Raw genomic sequence first — 22,710 nt, forward strand, 5'->3', positions numbered from 1 at the left:
GTGTTTGCTTCCATGAAAAAGCAGATGCCTCATTTTTAAATTGATTTCATTCTGTAAAGTGTTTTTTGAGAAACTTGATGTGAAAGGTGCGATATAAGTTGAAGATGTTGACGCTGGCACATGGTTAGCTGATATTTGCAACATTGCAGGATATCATGTTCATCCTTGTAGAAAAAAAAGGGAGTACCATCAAAACTTTATCTGTTTCTCCCACAAAATATAGTCAATTCACTTTACAGTATATTCTGTCAACCGCTTTGAGATGTTTCGAAGACGTAATATGGCGCTCTATCAAATGCAAGGATTATTATTAATCTAGAGAATGTTTTGTTATGTTGCTTTAGAATTTTTCCTCAGAATGGACAACAGTCAGTGCTGTATTCAGATTCATATCCAATTGGTAACCTGTCCACAGAAGATTTAAAAAAATAAAGGGACCAAATTGTCATGGTATCCTAATACCTGTTTGAATGTATCTAATGTCTATTTTTATATCACCCCCTAAGAATAACGTGACCGTAGACATGTACACCACAGCAGGAAGTCATTTGGCCCATTTTCTCATTTTGGTTTTTGTTTCTCCAAGATGCCACCATCTGAACCTTAACTCCCTGCTCTTTCCATGTGTTCTTCAATATCCAATGTTAGGCAGCTGAGTCTGATTATGTTTTCACCTGACATCGATACATGTGGACATCCTCACAGCGATAGTTAGGTAGCGCTCAGGAATAGAGGTGCTGGGTAATTTCCCCACACTATCCATCCCAATGTAGAAGGCCATTTATAAGGCCAAACTACTGTTTATTGTAACTAAAATCAGCTAACTCTGTACCATGAGAAAAGTCACCTAAACACTGTTTCTTTGTTAGCCTGGCTCAGTTGGCAACATTCTCAGCTCTGAGACTGAAAGTTGTGGGTTCCAGTCCCATATCAACATTTGAACTCACATCATCTGTGTTTACACTCTACTGCAGTGTTGAGGGTGTGTTGCATTGTTCTAAGTACTGTCTTTTGGATGAAATATTGAATCAAGGTCCTGTTTCCCTGTTTAAAGGGTGGTCAAAGGATGGTGAATGTATGGAATTCACTACCCCAAAGGGCTGTTGACGCTCAGTCCTTGAACATATTCAAGACTGAGATAGATATGCTTTTTATTGCAAAAGGGATTAAGGGATATGGGAATAAGGCAGGTTTATCGTATTAGCTGGAGTTAGATTAGAAGATCAGCCATGATTGAATGGCGGAGTAGGCTCGAAGGGCCGAATGGCCTACACCTGCTCCTACATATTATGTTAAAGAATTGAGTAGATTAATATGGCACAGAAGCAGACCATTCAGCTCAACTAATGCATGTCGGTGTTTAATGCTGCCAGTGAACCCCCATTCCCCTCTTGTATACCTCTCTTCACTTTTTTCCCTTCTTGTCCTGTGGAGTCCTGTAGCTCAGTGGTTAGAGCACTCGCTTTGCAAGTGAGAGACCTGAGTTCAATTCCAGGCAGAGGGCGAAACCTTGGGCAAGTTTCCTTACTCCACACAGAGCCTAATAATAATCCCTCCAAAACCCAAAACAATAATAAATTGGTCATTTTTAATCTACGACTGTTTGTGGGACATTGCTGTGCGCAATTGGCTGCCGCGTTCCCCCACAAATATACAGTCAATTTACTTTACAGTGTGTTCTGTGAAGCGCTTTGGGACGTCCTCCCGACGTGAAAAGCTCTATATCAAATGCAAGGATTATTATTATTATTCTACAGGAATCAACTTTTTTCTTAAATGTGTTTTTCAGATAAAATTGATCATAATAATAATAATAATAATAATCCTTGCATTTGATATAGCGCTTTTCATGTCAGGAGGACATCCCAAAGCGCTTCACAGAACACACTGTAAAGTGAATTAACTGTATATTTGTGGGCGAACGCGGCAGCCAATTGCGCACAGCAATGTCCCACAAACAGTTGTAGATTGAAAATGACCAATTTATTATTGTTTTTGGTTTTGGAGGGATTATTATTAGGCGTGTGGAGTAAGGAAACTTGCCCAAGGTTTCGCCCTGACCTGCCTGGAATTGAACTCAGGTCTCTCACTTGCAAAGCGAGTGCTCTAACCACTGAGCTACAGGACTCCAATAATAATCCTTGCATTTGATATAGCGCTTTTCACGTCGGGAGGACGTCCCAAAGCACTTCACAGAACACACTGTAAAGTGAATTAACTGTATATTTGTGGGCGAACGCGGCAGCCAATTGCGCACAGCAATGTCCCACAAACAGTCATATGGATTGAAAATGACCAATTTATTATTGTTTTTGGTTTTGGAGGGATTATTATTAGGCTCTGTGTGGAGTAAGGAAACTTGCCCAAGGTTTCGCCCTCTGCCTGGAATTGAACTCAGGTCTCTCACTTGCAAAGCGAGTGCTCTCACCACTGAGCTACAGGACTCCACTCATTCACTTCATGGCTTTTGCATTTGCCCACAAATTACACAGTCACTACACTTTACAGTATATCCTGTGAATGCTTTGAGAAGTTCTCCCGACGTGAAAGGTGCTATATCGAATGCAAGGATTATTATTATTTAGACCTAGATTCAAAAGAGTAACATCCTGGTCTGTATTATCCTGATCGGTTCCTTCATCCACTCAACAATCAGGGATTTACATTTTAACTGTTGAGTTGAGTAAATAAAGTTTCACTGACTGTAGATGTGATATCTCTTTTGAGGAACCTGAACGTTTTAGAGCTAATTGGACTGTGTGCCTGTGGAGATGCATTTTCTGTCTTGGATATTAACAAAGGGTATCAATACATGCCTGACCTGGGAACTGCATTTTCTTCACGCTTTCTGTTATTTATAGAAAATCCTCCCTTGAAGTTAAAAGATTTATTAACTTCATTACCGTGTTATAATCTCGTTAACCAACTTTGCCCCCAATCCCTGGAGAAACTCCATTTTATGGTAAATGGGAAAGCTCAAACCTTTTATTAGTACAATTAAATGCATTGATTTGCAATGCTTTGGTGGGACACGGGCAAAGAGTAAAAGGCTAGACAAATCTCAGTAGTAAACCACATCAGCCACAAAATATTTTACTTTTTCCCTACAATACTATCATTATTTTCTACCATTTTTATTGAACCCTTTACCCAATGAACCTGTGCCTCCTCTTCAAGAGTTAGCCATAAAATGTTTTATCAAGCCACTTACATTTGAAAGACATATTTCACTCACTGATCAGAGTAGACAGAAAATGAACGCATTTGACATATCCATCAAACTTCAATTGATTTTTTTTTCATTTATTGAAGTGCAGAATTGTTGTTCAAATTTTCAAAATTGTTGCATCTTAAACTGCTGTCATTTAGATGGGTTACATTCCAATAAGTTACATGAATTTTGGGAGCTTCAACTCAGTTGTCAGATGGCCATTACATTACATTACATTTGTATAGCGCCTTTCATGTCGGGAAGATGTCCCAAGGCGCTGGACAGTCAGTGTTTTGTTGGTATGTGGTTTCAAGCGCTCGACCACCATCCATCCCCTCCATCCCTGGCTAGTTGCAGCTCACTTAATGAGATCAGGTAACTCAGCAAAGATAAAGGCTCAAATAATAATAATCCTTGCATTTGATATAGTGCCTCATCACATCTTCGAGATGTCTCAAAGTGTTTCACAGAATATACTGTAAATTGAATTGACTGTACATTTTGTGAGTGAAATGCGGCAGCCAATTGTGCACAGCAGTGTTCCAAAACAGTTGTGGATTGAAGTGACCAATTTATTATTATTATTTATTTGGTAAACGTTTCACCCACAAAAAATACACAATCAACCCACATTGCAGTATATCTTGTGAAGCCAATCGACTAACAACCGGGTTCCTACTTACTGCTAGGTAAACAGAGGCGCGTGGAGTAAGGAAATTTGCCCAAATTTTGTACTAACGGGAATCAAGCCCAGGTCTCTCGCCAGCGAGCCAAGTGTTCTAACCACGAAGCTACAGGACTCCACTGGTACTTTCCTCATCCGTGGAACATAATTTGACTTTAGCCAGTTAGCTGACAACCTTAGCTGTCAGGAGAGTGGATGTAATGTGAGGGCAAGAAAGAAACTACGAAGAGTTCATGAACACAACTGATTACAATTTCAGGAAAATATTTTGGTGGACCAATTTCAAGATTTCATTGAACACTAATATTTACACTCCATCACAGAGCATAAGGGATCGCGACAAACTTGACCACTGTGGAAAGTTTGAAATACGAGTAAGATGGAAAGGCAAAATCTATCTCAGTAATTCATCCCTTTACTTTCAGTGGAGTCAGGTCACATCCACCAATTAATGTCATTGCCACATACAAACTTTTCAGAGTCAGTGCTTCAGCATGCATAGTTTGGAAGAGATGGGCTGTAAAATGTTGTGGTGCATTTGCTGAACAAAGAGAGAATTTAATATCTCTGGCACAGAGACAAATATCATTTATATTCAGCGAGAGCCATACCAGAAAACACCAAAATGAGATGTGATTTGGAATACTTCCATCCAATAATCCTTTCATTTAATGGTCATTAACTTCATGACTGTAGGACATCGTTGCGCGCAAATTAGCTTCCCTGTCTGCCCACAAATGGACATTTACTGCACTTCGTAGTAAATCATCACAGTCTTGTGATGATTTGTGATGTCTCAGCACCATGATAAGATGCAATATCAAATGTAAGGATTATTTTAAACCTTGTTGAGAGTATTGAGATATCTCAGCTTGTATTTATTTACTTTCATTATTTTTTCCTTGAGGTATTTTGACTCTTTATTCTTTGTCTAGCACATGGAGATCACAACCAAGATTGGTCTTTATCCTCACCAGCCATCCATAGGCACACAATTCAGTAAAGAGTCAGTGATAATGAGCAGGAGTAGAAACTGTCTGATTTCCGATTCCCCAGTGCATTGATGTTGAGACCAATTGTAGTTGTCCAACTGGTAGCTCAGCACAAAAACGGATTCAAGCTTGCAACATTCTGGTCTCCACAGTTGCACTGGGTGGTGTAGAATAATAATAATAATTCTTTCATTTGTAGGGGATTATGTTGGCCAGGATACCGGTAGAAGCTCCCTACTCATTTTAATTAGTGCAAAGCAATCTCTTTTAACGTCCAACTGAACAGGCAGACAGGATCTTGGTTTAACATCTCATCCTCCTACAAATCAACCCATGCCCAACCACTGTATTGGGGTGTCAGTCTTGAGGCTGTGAGTAAAGTAAATGGGGCAGTTCTGCTTCCTCTGGAGCTTGTATAGCACTGTGTGTTACATTCCCCAGCTTCTTCAGAGGCATCAGTGTAAATGTGGTGGTACTGAACATTATAAGTTTTCTGGGCACAGGTTCGTGTCATCGTTTCGTTGGCCTGTGTGAACCTTCCCAAAACAACATTGTGACTCAAACAAGTGAGCGTGCATTGTTGTTTGTTTGATGCTGGCTGTTGCTGTTTAAAGGGCAAAGGAGTCAAATTCCATGTACTGGCAGCCGGGGAAACAGAAGCAGCTCTGTAATAAATTTGATGTTCGTGTCTGTTTGAGAAATCATAAAGCTTTATAAATGTGACGATCTTTGGAAATAAGAACATAAGAACATAAGAATTAGGAGCAGGAGTAGGCCATTCGGCCCTTCGTGCCTGCTCCGCCATTCAATAAGATCATGGCTGATCTTCTCACCTAACTCCGATTACCTGCCCTATCCCCATATCCCTTAATCCCTCTATTTTTCAAGAATCTATCAGTCTCAGCCTTGGGTCTCCGTAGCAAGTTTTTCTCTGATCTAGAAATATTTTTCCAATTCCTGAAGACACAACATCAAAATTACATTTGTATTGCATCTTTCTCATCGGGAGGACAGCCCAAGGCGCTGGACAGTCAGAGTATCGGACCCGAGCTGGGGGTCGGGATCGGGGAGGGTGGGGAGCAGGGGGGGAAGGAGGATGACACACACTAACCTTTCATGTAAATCACATTCCACGCATTCAGCAAATGTGAAAATAATTTGAATTAAACATAATTGTGATCCTCTGATTAATGGTGCCTGGGAATAAAATGTTTAGCTTAAAAAATGTGATTTTCAAGGAGTTCAATTTATTACTGGCTGCTGCATTAGTTTGGGAGAGGCTCAGGAAATTCCCCTGATTCATCAAGAGCAATGTCTGAGGGAGATTGATTGAAAGACTTGTGGTATCAGATGGCAGCAGTTTTAGCTGCTTCAATGATTTACTTATGTGAGAAAACACCACCAAACTCAGGATATCCAGGAAAATCTGAATACATTATTGATCGATCTTTTTAGCATGAGAGGTCAGGATTTAAAAAGCCCTTTGCCCCATTTGATCTTGTCCTTCCAGAATATCATTTCTACCCATTGTCTTCCCATTCCCAAATTAAGCACACTTATAACCTTGAAACTAAAACACATATCTGCAGTGTCTCTGATGGCTCAATTCATCATTGTTTAAAGTGAAAATAGATTAGAAGCAGAGTGCAAAGGTGCAAAGTCCATCCTGGGCTGAGTTGGCTTGGCTAATTTTGGGTATGAGAGACAGAACATTGGAAGCAGAACATTGACCAAGAACATTGTTGTTCTTGGTCACTATCTAGTAACCATCATATGTATGAATGCTAGGCAAGCGTAGATCTTTGATGTCCTTTAGATGTGGTTAAATATTTGTCCAGTAGCTTACAGTGTTTAGAGCACTCACAAGCGAGAGGACCTGGGTTTGATTCCCAGCAGGACGAAACATTGGGCAAGTTTCCTCACGCCACATGCCTCTGATTGCCTAGCAGTAAGTAGGAACCCAGTTTTAGTTGATTTGCTTATTGTTCTTCCAGGGGTAATAATCTCTTTAAAAAAAAGTAAATAAAGTAATAAGTTGGTCACTCAATATTTGTGGGACATTGCTGTGAGCAATTGGTTGCATTTCTCTTACAAAATATCCAGTCAATTCAATTTACAGTAGCGCTTTGAGATTTGTGAAGCGCTTTGAGATGTCTAAATCAAATGCAAGGATTATTATTATTGTATTATATTATAAATAATAATCTGTCTCACCCTACATATGGAGAAGGGTGACTGAGGTGAATCATTTGCAATGAGTCATTGCCATTTCACAAAGAAGAGAAAAAATCCTTCCCCTCCTTATCTTCAAGTCACAAGAATGGTTTTAATCTATGAAAAAAATTATCAAGTTTAATCTGATGCTTTTTTTTGGTCTCTTTCACTCTCTGCGACTTGTATACATCAGTTTCATGCAGTTTATATACTATCATAATTATTCACCCTCCATTCAGTGACAAGTGCCTGCAAATCTAGAGAAGGCTATTTTCAAATAATGTAAAATACTTTTGATTGTTGCTGCAAATGTCTTCCATTCGCAGGGGTAGTGTAACAATATTGAAGCCAATATTGGTGGCCACTGATAAGTGGATTGCATTAAACAGCAATAAATTGCTTACTTTCTTTCTCCAATGAAGCAAATTCAGGCAGGCTTTTTTTAAAAAGAATGGATGAGATGCTGCATCTATACATCGATTTACTTGTAAGGAAGAATAGGAATTTGTAATTCCCGCTTTCTTACAGTTTCCCTTTTTTTCTCCTATTTCACAATTACCTTTGGACTGCCGGGGCATTCTCTCCTCAGTAACTCCTTTTTTTCATTGAATTGCTCCCTTTTCATGACATCCTCAGCAGACACATAACTTCTGGATAACCCCCAAATCTACTTTCACACCTCCTTTTAATATCAGATTCACCGATGTTCTGTGTGAGACACTGATACCAGGATGAGCCTTGCAGCTTAAAATGGATAGGAATCCATTCTCCTTGGCTCCCACCAGTGTCTCTTCATTTCCAGCTCTGACCTTGTCAGCTTCCCTGATTTCTCTCTCAAACTCACCGAACCAGAACACAGTTATGGTGCTTGGTTCAATCCTCAGATCGCTCGCCTTCCTTCCGTGTATTTGGTCCCTGACTAGGACCATTTTCCTTCATCTGTGTCACATCACCCAGCTCGGTCTCTATCTCACACCTTTGCTGTCTCAACTTTTCAAACGCACTCCTTGTCGTTCTCTCGTTCCACCAGCCACAACCTGCAGCTCAAACAAACTCCACCTCCGAGATGCTACCCTGTGTGGAGGGCGCTATATAAGTGCAAGTTGTTGTTGTTGAGTTGTTCAATGGACAGGGGACAAAGGGATGGAGGTGACACCGCACTATGTTTCCCTAAATGTGGGTAATTGAAGGCTGGTATTGATGGAATCCTGAGGTAAGTTTGTTCTCAAAAAGAGAGTCATTGTGAGGAGGGGTGGGACAATGAGAATTAATTTTCAGCATTGGTCCTTGCTCGTAACTATAACTCAGGTGACTCCAATGCTTGGAAATTCAAAAAATTCAGTTTATTCATACCCCACTCCTCTACCCACCCCCTTCGCTCAGCTAGCTCAGGCATTCTGCATGTTCCTCGACCTCTCCGTTCCACCATCGGTGGCTATGCTTTCAGCCACTACATTCCGAGGCTCTGGAGCTCCCTGCCAGCAGTCCTTGCTCCTTGTCCCTTCTTTGCCCATTTTCAGATCTTACCTGAAGACTTTCTTCTTCAACAATGCCTTGGGTGATTTTAGGGTCAAACTGCACAGTGAAGGCCTCCTTCTCCTCCCCTCCCACAGTTCAAAGGTTGCAGTAGCTTGTTCCTTAGCTCACATGTAAAGAATGGTCACTTAAGTGAAATTTCAAAGGGCTACCTGTGCCTATGAATCTCAGGTGTGTGGGAAGAAAATATTGGGGGAGGAGGTGTGAATTCTAACCAGAGGTTTTGTGTGTTCACTGAATGGTATTAAAAGCCTGCACTTAGAGTGAATCATTCTTTAACCACATGAACCGAGAGTGGGTTGACATTCAGAAGCAAAATTGCTGTGAAAATTGTAATCTTGAATTCCAGCATGATCCCAGGACGTTGGTCAAATGGGTTAAACTCACCTCACAAGCGACAGGACTTGGGTTCGATTCCCAGGCTGGGTGAAAACTTGGACAAGTTTCCTGACTCCACACGCCTCTGTTTACCTAGCAACAAGTAGGAACCTGGTTGTTGGTCGATTGGCAGATCGTTTTCCGGCGGTAAAAAATTTTAATTAAACAAAATGTGGTCACTCAATCCATGATTGTTTGTGGGACACTGCTGTGTGCAATTGGCTGCCGCGTTTCACCCACGAAATGCAGTCAATCCATTTTGCACTATATTCTGTAAAGCACTTGGAGACGTCTCACAGATATGATAAAGCTCAGCATAAAATGCAAGGATTATTATTAAATGTATGGTATAATTGTCTTCAAATGGCTAACTGTTGAACTGGCTTTTTTTCTCTAGAATCCACGTCATCGTCGGTGGTGCCGAAGACCACGAGAAGCCCCCTAATACACACCACAACTACCACCACAACCACCACCAAGTCTGGGAGAAAAGGAACAATGGCTTCCCCGCCAGACAAGCCTCAGTTAGTTGGTGGGACCACTGCCAAACCACCAACACCATCGCAGGTCCCTGTTGCGGTACCAGAGTGCTGTGAAGCCACAGAGACACGGGACATCTTATGGCCTAAAACCCAACCGGGCGAGGTGGCAAAGCAGCCCTGCCCGAAGGGGACAATCGGTAAGAACCATAAACTCTGTTTATAAAATGTTTTCAGGTGCAGTTTTTAAGTGATTTTCAATCAACCTTTATGTGTCAAATAGAGATAATGCAATTGCCCCCAGCAGTCCAATACACAAAGACAAATGCCCTCTGTACCTCAAATCCATATCAATGGGAAAAATGCTGGTTTGATCTCCAGTCTGTGGCAGGTCAACTGACCTCAATTTCCCTCAACACCTAAGGCCAGCAGAAAGCACTCCTGATTACTGCCCTATCACTTGTATGAAATTGTGCTTGGCATTAGATGATTGTTCTGATGCCCTACCTACCGGCACTCCCTTTTCAACCTTGCACATGAAAAATCTTTACATGTTTACGTGGTGAGAATGTGGAACTCCCTGTGGGTGAAACAAAAAGCATCAATGTATTTAACAGGGAACTTGATGTTTACCTGAGGGAGGTCACTACTTGGTCATTAGACATCTGACCAACACAGGTTTGTACCCTCACTTGGTAGGTCAGTGAATACCAGGAACTGCCCTCAAGCCATGTGGTGACCAGCACAGCTCAACAGAAAATGCCTGAAAGCATTGCCATGCTTGTCCTCCCCACAGCCATTGAGCAATGGTTCTTCCTGCTGCAGGTGCAGATTGCATATTCAAGAGCTCCGGCACACTACCCGGTGTGAAGGGCACTATATAAATGCAAGTTATTGTTTTTGTTGTTGTTGTTGTTCTAATCAATGTAGACTCCAAACCCTGTGTGTATTCACAAACCTTGGATTGGATAGGTAGCAATTGGAAGTAAAGCACTTCCTATGCCAAAGCAATCCACATATCATTCAGCAGCTGGTATTTAGCAAATAATATGAAAGGCCTGGAATAGGAGGGTAGGTTTGGTGCCATATTTTGGAGTGATGTGTATATAGTTAAATAGCTATATATATATTATTGGGTAACCATTTATCTGGGGCAGGAAGGAGATAATGGCCTATTTAATTTGTCCATGGTTATGTGAGTTTAACCTTTATCGATATCTATCTATCTGCAGGTGTAGCTACCTATGCCTGCTTGTCATCTAACGGATTCTGGGACCCACAGGGACCGGATCTTAGTAACTGCACCTCTCCATGGGTGAGCCAGCTCTCTCACAGGGTAAGTCTCCCTATTTACGCTGACTATTTACGCTTTATTTCCGCTCATCTGTGTAGTACAAAATAAAAATCGAGAAGAGATAACCTGAAGATTGTTCACTAGCTTTAAAGGGGCAAAGTAGTGAGGAAGTCGTGCTCCGCCACTGTATAGCATTCTGGGACCGCTAACCCCATGTGAGGGGCGCTATATAAATGCAAGTTGTTGTTGTTGAAGTGCTTCATCGCACACTTCTGTGTTCAGAATTGGGTTGTTTGTCGTCCCGATCCATGAGAAGCAGGATCTGTGCATTTCCTTTCCTTGCCATCTTCTAAATATTTTAGATATAATCATCATCGGTGGTGCCGAAGACCACAAGAACCCCCCTAATACAGACCACGACTACCACCACAACCACCACCAAGTCTGGGAGAAAACACATTTGTGCGCATCTTTTGATTCTTGGCTTATCCAACCAAACAAGAGTCAGAGAAAACAAACAACTGCTGCCACTTTGGGCACAGGTTTCGATCGCTTGAAATATGGCTTGCCTTGTCAAAAAGCATTTGCGTCTTTAAGCATTAGTCACAGCTTTCTGTATTCTGCAGAGATCTAATGAACTGCAACACAAACAGCTCATTCTGTGAAGCTGCCAATGCATTCGGTTCCTTTTCAGCTGTTTTAAAAATGTTAATCTGTCGTAAACATCCATCAGCGTTAAAATGGCATTAAAATGTGGAATACAGTATTTCACAGATAAAAGTGAAACAAAATTAAAGGGGCTGATGTTCTTTCAGCATTAGTAACATGAGGTGGTGCAGTAAATTGATCTTATTAGAAAATAAAGACCAGATGGGACTTTTATCCAGGAACTTTTTAAAAAATAAATCATTTTATTTTGTGGCACCTACAAATGCAGAGTAACTGCAATTTACAGTAAATCCTGTGAAAGGCTTTGAGACGTTTTGTTGACAAGGTAAAGCATTGTGAAAATGCAGGGATTATTTTTATGTTTTATTGGTGAAAATGCAACATAGTTTGTGTACATTAGAATTTTTTAGAATAGCTCGCAAACTGGGTAAATATTCCTGGTTGACCAACATGCCAAAGTGTATGACTTTATTTTGTTATTGCTATGCAAACTGATAAGTGTGTGTGTGAGAGAGAGAGTGTGTTCATGTTGAACAGACTTGTGAACAGGGTTACTAACAGACTCTGCTGTTTCAGTCTTCTCATTTGAACTGTAGACAGTGTTGAGACAGAGCCTTAATAGACACAGACATAGTTATATTGATAGCTCCATATTGCACTCCCTCTAGCTAAAGTCTGAGCAAACACTGCACATGTGAGCAGATGATACAGAGGCGGAATGCTGATTAATATTTAACATTTGTAAAAAGCCGACAGACTGCCTGAAAACTCTTTTAAAACTTTTTAATGAAATGCCTGCCTGCAGTACAAGTACAATCTTTTGCAGATGACCTTGTGGAGTTGGCTTCCGACTGCTTCCTGAAACCCTGGTTCACGCCTTTGTCACCTCAAGGCTGGACTATGGGAACTCTCTCCTCGCCGGCCTTCCCGCCACCTCCCTCCACAAGCTGCAGGTCATTCAGAACTCTGCAGCTCGTGTACTGTCCCGCACCAGGCTTCGCGATCACATCACTCCCACCCTCGCTCGCCACCACTGGCTCCCCATCCCCCAGAGGATTGATTTCAAGATCCTCATCCTCACCTACAAGGCCATTCACGGCCTTGCTCCCTCCTACCTCTCCAACCTACTATCCCCCTACCTACCTGCCCGTACCCTCCGTTCCTCTGGCTCCGGTCTGCTCCACGTCCCCCGCCCCAACCGCCCTACCATCGGTGGTCGGGCCTTCAGCCTCTCAGCCCCCAGGCTCTGGAACTCCATCCCCCAGTGCCTTCGCCGCTTCCTCCCTTTCCTCCTTCAAGGCCGGTCTCAAAACCTTTCTCTTTGACCGTGCCTTCAGCTCCCCTCTCGACTCTCTTCCTCCTCCTCGCTCCCTCCCTTCCCTCCCCTCACCCTGACCATTTCCCCCCTCCTCTCTCCCTCCCTTCCCTCCCCTCACCCTGACCATTTCCCCCCTGCTCGGGTCATGACCCAACTGTGCAGCGCCTTGGGACGTCCTCCTGACGTGAAAGGCGCTCTATAAATGGAATCTTGTTGTTGTTGTTGTTGTTGTTGTTCCCTGAATCACAATAGTTCCTGTAAAATGTTTACTGTAGAGTTTTCATTGATTCAACATGCAATTTGCATTGAACCAGCAACAAATGGCCTTACGTAACTGGCCTGTATGAAGTCTAATTGTTTTCTCATGAGTTGTTTCAGGGTCTGGAGACTACAAATTGCCAGGATTTTTGGCCCATGACTGTAAGACTTAATTTGTATGTCACAAGATTAATTGGGGATGAGATAAAGGCAAACCCATAGGTCCAGCATCTCAAAGCGCTTCACAGGATTTGCTGTGACATGAATGATTGTGTATTTGTAGGCAACTGCAGAAACACAATTGCACACAGCACAAACAGCCATGAGACGAATGACCAATTTTATTTGGGGGATTGTTGGCCAGGACACTGGGAGAAATTCCCTTCTCTTTTTGAATAGTGCCATGGGATCTTTAACATCCACCTGAACAAGTAGACGGGACCTCGGTTTAATGTCTCTGCCGAAGGACATAGGAAAACAGGAACAGAAGGAGGCTTTTCAGCCCATCCAGCTTGTTCCAACAGCTCATCCCCAAATGTATTAACTCCCATAGCAAAAGATATAGTCAATTCACTTTACAGCGTATTTTTGTGAAACATTTGAGAGGTCTCAATGATGTGATAGGGCACTATATCAAATGCAAGGATTATTAATGCATCATGCTGAGGCCACTATAGGGTGATCTGATTTGGTTGTTCAAAAGAATTGATCAGGTCTATGGGGAATGACAGTTTCCTCTTGTAGAGGAATATTAGAGGGGCATATCATTAATAATGGCTCATATTTGTTTGCTTTCCCAATTGTGTATTGCCTGTGGTGTTTCAGAGGAATATTTGAGGAATAAAGTATTTTGCACATTAAAAAGTTTCTTATCTTAAAAAAAATTGTGTTTTTAATTCTAGATCCGATCTGGAGAATCTGCTGCAAATCTTGCTCGGGAGCTGGCTGAGCAAACAAGACGACTGATTCACGCTGGAGACATTTTGTTCTCTGTAAAGTTCATGGAACAGCTTGTAGATTTGCTGAATATGCAGCTCATTAGCTTGACTCCAGGAGGGAAGGACAGCGCTGCTCGGAGCCTGAACAAGGTGGGAAAACTTTGCCTCTCTATCTGTGGGAACCAAACTGATTCTAAGGAGGTTTTTTATATTAGTGTAACATTTGGCACATAGCCTCATGCTTTAGGAAGCACAGTTATGTTGTGCACCCAAATCCAACCTTCAAAAAAAAAACATTTTCTTCACTAAATTATTTCATGATACCTTGTTCATAAAATCATGCAATATTTTGCAAGAATCTTATCTTCTGGAATAAAATGCTATTTCATTACAAAGGAGAAATTCCTGCTACTTCTAAATACAAAAATCCCATGGAATTTGTATCAAGCATCCTCTTGTATTCTGCTATTTCTGGCCAGGCCTGTTACTGAGTAGCTCGGAATTGCTCTCATAGAACTGAGATTAATTGCTTCACTGATTGTAGCTATTTATGCTGGTACTTAGCTCTTACATTGCTCTCATATTTTTCTACACTTTACAAACTGGGTTCACCTTAATTCACTCAGTCCACGACTGTTTGTGGGACACTGATGTGCGCAATTGGCTGCTGCATTTTGCTCACAAAACGTACAGTCAGTTCAATTTACACAACAACAACTTGCATGTATTACACAACAATAACTTGCACCCTCCACGCAGGGTAGCATCTCAGAGTGCGTAACAGTGGCGGAGCCTGACTCCAAGCTGGGGGAAGGGGGTAGGTGGCCGTAAGCACGGTCGAACAGGAACGCTTTCAGGCGGGACATGAAAGAGGGGAGAGAGGGATTGAGGGAGAGTGTTCCAGAGTTTCGGGACATAGTGGCTAAAAGCGCGACCTCCGATGGTGGGGCGGAGGATGCAAGGGTCAGCAAGAGGCCAGTGCCAGTCAGGCGGAGGCGCCGGGTGGTGGAGTCGGGAGTGAGGAGGTCGGAGAGGTAGGGAGGAGCTAGGGAGTGAATGGATTTGAACATGAGAGTGAGGATCTTGAAGTCGATCCGTTTGGTGATGGGGAACCAGTGGAGCCTGGGCCAGAACTGGTGAGATGTGAGTATGGAGGTTGGTCGGGGTCAGTATGCAGGCGGCAGAGTTTTGAATGAGCTGGATCTTGTGAATGGTGGAGCTGGGAAGACCGATGAGGAGTACGTTGGAGTAATCCAAATGCGAGGTGACAAACGCATGACCAAGGGTTTCGGCTTCATTTGAAGTGAGGTACAGTCGGAGGTGAGCAATGTGGCAGTGTTGGAAGAAAGTGGTCCTGGTCAGGGACCAGATGTGGGACAGGAAGGACTGTTAGGGGTTGAATCGGATGCCTAGGTTGCGCACTGGTTCAGTCAGTCTGAGGGAGAGCCCAGGGAGGTTGAGGAGTTTAGATTCGCAGGAGTGAAGATGTTGATGGGAGCCAAGGAGTATGGCTTCCATCTTGTCCACATTCAGCTGCAGGAAGTTTACAATCGTCCAGGCCTTGGATGTCTATCAGACAAGCTGATAGAACATCAGTGGACTTGGAGTTGGTACTGGAGGAGGCAAAGTAGATTTGTGTGTCATCCGCATACATCTGGAAGTTTACTCCGTGTCTGCGGATGACATTGCCCAGAGGGAGCATATAGGTAAGGAAATGAAGACGACCAAGGATGGAGCCCTGGGGTACCTCACAGGTGACCGATCGGGGGAGGGAGGAGAAACCATTTGCTGAGATGAAGTGGAGTGGGTTGTTTAAGTAGGACTCGATCCATGCGAGTGCAGTCCCACTAAGGTAGATGAGGCAGGAGAGCTAATAGAGGAGGATGGTGTGGTTGATTGTGTTGAACGTGGCAGAGAGATCCAGGAGGATGAGGAGGCAGAAGGAGCTCTGGTCACAGATAGAGAGAATGTTGTTTGTGACTTTGACAAGCGCTGTCTCTGTGCTGTAGGCAGGGCGAAAACCAGACTGCAGGGACTTGAGGGAGTGGAGGGAGAGGGAGAATATAATATTCAATTTACAGTATATTCTGTGAAGGGCTTTGGGACGTCTCGAAGAAGTGATAAGGTGCTATATCAAATGCAAGGATTATTATTGTTATTAATCTCCTTGTTAGCCTTCCCAACTCTTCCCTCCACATGCTGCAGATCATCCAGAACTCTGCAGCTCATGTCCTCTCCCACACCGGGCTCCTTGACCCCATCACCCCCACCCTCACATGGCTCCACTGGCTCCCCCACCCTCAGAGGATGACATTCAAAATCCTCATCCACACTTTCAAGGCCTTGCGCCCTCCTACCCCTGTGACCTGCTGACTCCTATCAACCTGTCCACTCCCTCTGCTCAGCAGACACTGGCCTGCTCCACATCTCCCACCCGACCCACCCTACCATTGGTGGCCGGGCTTTCAACCTCTCTGCCCCCACCCTTTGGAACTCCATCCCACAATCCCTTCGCCTTGCTCCTTCTCTTGCCTCCTTCAAAGCAAGACTCAAATCTTCCTTTTTGACCATACCTTCAGCTGGCCTCCTACCCCCCCTCTGCCCTCCCTCATCCCAAACCTTCCCCCCACGCACAGGTCCTGATCACTGACTATTCAACTGTTCAGTGACTTGGGAAGTCCTCTCGACATGAAAGGCGCTTTACAAATGTAATTTTGTTGTTGTTGTTAACCTGATCTATTCACATGCAAACCCACATCAGCCTCTAAACACACTGCACATTTGAAGGTGGCTGGCTGTAAGTTCATTTGGTAGAAGCCTATTCAAATTGGATTATAATCTTGTACTACTCGTTGAGGAAAAGTAATATTAATTAGATTCACTAATACTTTCATTTAAAAGAGTTTTATCCTGATTCCTACAGTTCTTCTGGTGACGTCCAAGAACGATAGATTAAGAATCTTTGATTTTGTGGTTGAGTGATGTGGAGCTGCACTTGCGTTGACTGTGTTGCAGGAAGCTGGGACACTCTTCAGTGGGTGGGAGAAGATTAAACACACCCTCAGGATTTAAAAATAAAATCTTATTTTCCAAGCCAAAACTCGTATTCAGCTCTGTAAGTTAACAAGGCTTTTTTTCCCAAAGAGAGAGGCTAAAACTACAGGTTAGGTATTAATCCTGGGGTGCTTCTGCTGAATGCCAATAGCAGATGATGTGCAGTGCCAACAGTGTTTAGCTATAACTTAGTTGAGATCTGCTTCAACCATCATGCCACCAACTCTCTGATAGAGTAGTGGCGAGGGGGGAAGGCCAGGCAAATTTTCCACTAAAACGGCACCTCAGATCCAAACGTTTTATTCACCACCGAGCAAGTGTCTGACCAATAATGTTACTTTGCTTCTGCAAGTGGAGAATTATTTAAGCTTGGAATTCAATTGCTGTGTGTGTTTGAAGAAGATTTTTCTTCCTTCTTGCGACTTTTTCAGTTGTTTCAGTTATATAATAGCTTATGCAGATTGAACTGCTTACATTTCACTCCCCTACCTGAACCCTTTACTCAGCTGGCTCCAGACTCCTGCACATCTCTTATCAAGCGCTCCAGTTCATTACCTTGTGTGAAGAGCGCTATATAAATGCAAGCTTGTTATTATCCCGTCCACCAATGGTGGCCATGTTTTCAGCCATGGAGCCCCAAGATTCTGGAACTCTGTATCAATCCCTCCACCTTGCCTCGTCCTTGCACATTTCAGATATCATCTGAAGACCCTACTCTTCAACCTACAGTCACCTCACTCACTCCCTGGCTTGGCATCAAGCTCCAACACTGTTGAGCACTCCCAAGACGCTACCTGTGTGAAGGTTGTACAATAAATACAAGTTGTTGTTGTTATTGAACTCTGTTTCCATTTAATGTCTACTGTGAAAGCGAGGGGGAAGAGAGAGGGAGGGAGGGGGAGAGCGAGGACCAAATGGAAACTGTGATGTCCTCTGAGAAAACACTGGGTGAAGAAATGACAGACAAGTTAATTTTGCAGTGCAGTTGACCTAGGGATCTTAACACCTGAATATGAATGATATGGCTTCCTCCTGTACTGTAAACCATGTATAATTCTATGCCTTAGGTGCTTGCTTCCTATACAATTCTGGGGTGGATAAATCACACACCACCCAGCTTAGCTCAAAGCAGCGTGCCAGGTAGAGGAAATAAATACTCCACAACAACTTGCATTTATATAGCGGCTTTCACGCAGGGCAGCGGAGGATTTCACAGTGGCAGATTCTGACACTGAGCCAGAGGGAGGGGGGAGGTGACCATAAACACGATAAAAAAGGAAGGCCTTTAGGAGGGATTTTGAAGGTGGGGAGGGGGCAAGGTGGAGGGATTGAGAGAGAATTCCAGAGTGGGCCGTAGTGGCTGAAGGCACGGCCACCAATGGTGGAACAGAGGGCAACGGGATCGGTGGTAACGGGTGGTAGAGTGGGAGGTAAGCTGGTTTGAGTTTATTTTACTTGAGTAACGTAAAATGAGAAAAATCTTTTTAATATTCACATGATGTCTTGCCAAATTCAATTCACTTCCAGTAAATAAATTTATTTTTCAGTCATGCGTCACAAATTGCCATAATTGTCAGCATTCTTCATTGTATCAGTCTAGTCAGTGAATGTGGCATCTGGTGTACTGGCCTTGGAGGAAGTTCAGCAATGATTCCCCACAATGTTGCCTGGTGTGAAGGGACTTGTCTGTGCTTCAAGATTGGGTCAGTTTCCTACCACTGAAAGAAGTTCTGATTAAGGTGTTGGAGATGAAAAAAGGAATTGACAAGTTAGAAGCTAAACAATTCTTCCCTTATAATAGGCGTAAAATTAACCCTACGTAGCTAAAAAAGAAACTCACAAATAATTATAGTAATCCTTGCATTTGATATAGAGCCTTATCACATCTTCGAGACATCTCAAAGCGCTTCACAGAATATACTGTAAAGTGAATTGATTATACATTTTGCAGGCGAAACATGGCAGCACAGCATTGTCCCACAAACAGTCGTGGATTGAGTGATTCATTTTTTTTACTATTTGAAGAGATTATATTGTCTTCACACAAATATTGGTGGGTTTATCGAATTTACTGCCCAGCTCACTATAAATGCAGGAATGATGGTCTAATCCTGTTCTTCTATTCTATATCGAAACCTGTGCTGTCTTCTCCAGATGTCCATGCACTTTCCAGCTGTGACATCAACAGATAAAAATCTGCAGCACAAACACTTGTTTTTTTTTGCTTTTTCCGCTTCCAAGTCCAGAGGCACTGAGGTATTTGTAGCACAGTATAACCGAGTCTGTGCTTTGTAAAATAATCTCACCATCCTGGCTGAGATCATTTTGTAAAGCACAGTCTCTGTTATACTAACCGTTAAATCCACACAGCCTCATTGCCCATTTCAGATCAGATAAATCAGCACAGACCACGTTACTGGTCTGAGATCAACTAACTCAGCACAGACTGGCCTCGAGCCTGATCTATATGATTTGATTTCACTTTGGGCAACGAATTTACTCGAGGCAAAAAAAAAGCTGTATCGAAATTAAACAATGTGAATTACAGAACATAAGTGCGGAAGACAACATTCAGAAAGTTTTCCTTATTAAATGGTGAATTTGTTTTGATAGTTTTTCTTCCAGTATCACTCTTCGGAAAATGCATTGCCGCAGGAAGGTTTGACAGTCTAAATGATCACTGGTGATGTTAATACTTCTACTTCTATTCTGTCATCGTTTGAACAAAAGCAGCTTTATTACGTGCAGATGACTTGATGTTATAACTGAATTATGATGACCTCCCCATGGCTTGAATGCTGTGTAAAAACTGCATTCTCACTCAGCCCTGTGTGCTCATGTTTCAGAGATTTTTAACAGACCTATCATTGCTCCTGCAAGGACTGTTCATTGAAAGGAACCGATAAAGTGGAATGAAGTGAGAAAAGGGATTCCAAACCGATCAAGTGCTCGGTCTAAACTTGTTCACACCTACAAGCTGTGAAGAGTTGCACTATTACTGTATGGTAGATGACCTCGGTTGAGTTGAGGCTTCGCAAGAGAAGCGCAACAGAGTCAGGAATTGATGAGATACTGAATGTGGATGTCAGGCAATCTTGACTGCCTTCGGAATTCACTCCAGTGTGTCTCTGCCCACCTTAAGCAACACAACTTTTCCCACAGCTGTGGTTGCCCACACATCCAATAAATCAGTTAATTTGTACGGTCTGATTTTGAACCACCTCTGGATCCCATCTGCGTCAATCAGTGTCTGCCCAGGAGCTACCAATCAATTTGCAATCACCTAGAAATTCAAGTGTGTGGAGCCATGATGAAGAGCAGTCTACGTCAGTGAGCCCCATAACAGGCCCAATAATTTTCTACCAGTCTTTTATGCTCCATTCATCAGAGCAATTTCTGCTCGCCATTTACGAATACACAAATTAAAGTTCACAACCAATTATATACACAAGGGTGGGGTGGGCGTGGGAGAGGGGTGGTAGCAGAGAGCTCCTGTGTCAATGAGCTTTGATAATTTTTCATCTTGGCAGTGAAGAGTGCTCCAGGGAAAAAAAATAGCAAAGCAAAATAAAAAAAGCTAAGGCGCAAGGCCTTCTTAGCGACTGTTGCAATGTAACATGTTAAGTGCAATTTTACATGATGCACCGCACTGAAGAATTTTTGTTCCTGTGTTTAACCTTTAGATCCCAGGACAGTCTGTGTCTGCCCAACATTTAAAGATATCCTGAAACATCCATGTGCAGTGTCAGTGCATGTAGCTTGTGCTCACTTGGAGTTCACACAAATATCAAAATTTGGCAAATTCTGACCTGTCGTAATGGGAGATTAAGAGGGAATAAAGGAGACGACTGTGTTGTACGATTAACGGAAAGTCTCGTCAAAAAAAGGCTCCAGGAATCGTGAAAAGGGAGAATTTTATTAGGAGGGAGATGGTATTGGGGATGATTGTTAAAAGTAAAATAATCTTTCCTCATGCTCTATTAATAGTGATACATTTTCAGTCTAAGTAAAAATGAAACAATTTGAAAACCACATAATTTGTCTTGGAGTTTTATCCAAACACCACACTAAGTATTGGTTGGATTAATTAGTTAGGCTTTACAGCTACAACCTGCATTTATAAAACAATATTCACTTGAAAGAAGGCCTCGAGTGATGAGGATGGAATTCAATGGAAATTGTGAAATTTCATTATTTTAGAATATAAAGTCATTAAGCATGTTAAGCAGAGGTCACTTTCCTTAAACTTCCTGCCTCGTAGACTGAACCTTGAAGTTGCAGTTGCTGAAGGATAGCTAGACCAGGCAATTGTGGTCTATTTATGAGTTATTTCGTCAATGTCTCATTGTTGCAGAAAATATCTCAGGAACAAATCCATCCCTACATGGAATTGAAAAAAAAACATATTTTGAGAATGAAGAGACAACAGAAATTACTGACGTTGGGATTTCTGCTGGGCAATTTTGATTTTTGGAAATATCTGTTGCTTGACTGTATGAATTGATTCTAACACTAAATGGGGTGATGTTGAATGCAAGTGTGAAAGGAAAGCTAGTAGTCTAAATTGAATCCAGTCTTTTCAATATCACTCAGTTATGACTGATGTGTGTGTGCCTGGCAGATGAGTCTGTTATTTGATTTCTATTTTTATCATGTCTTCCTGCTGTCATTGTGACTAACTTTCTGATATTCTGTGTTCAATTGGTGATGCTGGCATTATGGATTCAGCTTCAGAAAAGAGAGCACTCTTGCAGGGCATACATTCAGGTAACTTTTTTCACGGGTTTGTTTTACGATGTGCTTCCACCATTAAAATCCCCTCTATGATCATGTTTCACCCCATGCTCCGCATCTTCCTGAAGCTTATTGACTGGATAAATTAACTGGCTTAATTTATTGCTGTATCACTTAGCTCATGGAGTTAGTCATAAGGTGTTTGTTTTCCATTCCTCCAGCCAGACCATTCCCTGCATGCTGGTGCTCATGGTGTTGACAGGGCACTGTAACATGAAATATTGTAAGCAGTTTAAAAATAATTTGAGCTATTCACAAATGGCCCATCTGCCATTGCTTTAAACTGTATTGCTGAAGTGGTGTGGTATTACTACAGCCTGCCTAGCGACTCTTTCTTGAGTGAATGTTTCTGGATGCGAGTAAATCTAAAGTATTTACAATGCTGACTTTCCAATCATTCTTTTGCATGATCATTTGTTCCAGTTAACTTGCTGCTTTGAAACACGTTAATTGAACTGGATGTCTAGTCCCAAGTATTGTTTCAGCATTGGTGGGCAACGCTTAAGGTGTGCTCATTAGTACAGTCATTCCTATGCATCTTGGTCTTGCTGGACGTGTTTGTTAAACTCCATTATTGGGACTAGTGATAACTATAAAGGAGATTATATAGGAAAGAGATCCATTAGCAGAGTAGAAAGCCCAGCCACCTATATGTCATGGTGTTCCTTCAGGTGAGATAAGGTTTGCATGCTATGAGGTGGTCAAAAGTGACTGCTCAGTTCAAATGGAGGTACATGGTTCAAACCTTTCACCTGCTATTTGCAGATATGTACCAATTGTTTTGAAATGGATTCTCAGGTTATTAGCAGATTGATATTGGCTGCTAATGAGATTTCCCCTTTACAATTAGGTGCACATCATCAAAGGTGTAATGTGTTACACTGACTGGA

At 42.4% G+C, this 22,710-nt stretch overlaps 1 protein-coding gene across 4 annotated transcripts in view; it reads left to right on the forward strand.

Annotated features, from left to right (window-relative positions):
* adgrl3.1 (adhesion G protein-coupled receptor L3.1) overlaps positions 1 to 22,710 on the forward strand; it is a 297,007-nt gene that overhangs the window by 177,148 nt on the left and 97,149 nt on the right. For 3 of the 4 annotated variants that reach the window (XM_007905934.2, XM_007905930.2, XM_007905933.2), the window contains exons 5-8: positions 9,414 to 9,695; positions 10,728 to 10,831; positions 13,937 to 14,122; positions 21,755 to 21,793. In XM_007905934.2, coding sequence (XP_007904125.1) covers positions 9,414 to 9,695; positions 10,728 to 10,831; positions 13,937 to 14,122; positions 21,755 to 21,793 — 611 coding nt within the window. The remainder of the gene's footprint in view (positions 1 to 9,413; positions 9,696 to 10,727; positions 10,832 to 13,936; positions 14,123 to 21,754; positions 21,794 to 22,710) is intronic. The other variant, XM_007905931.2, reaches the window with a different exon arrangement.

Source organism: Callorhinchus milii, unplaced genomic scaffold (assembly GCF_018977255.1).
Source record: "Callorhinchus milii isolate IMCB2004 unplaced genomic scaffold, IMCB_Cmil_1.0 Scaffold1, whole genome shotgun sequence".
NCBI lineage: Eukaryota > Metazoa > Chordata > Chondrichthyes > Chimaeriformes > Callorhinchidae > Callorhinchus > Callorhinchus milii.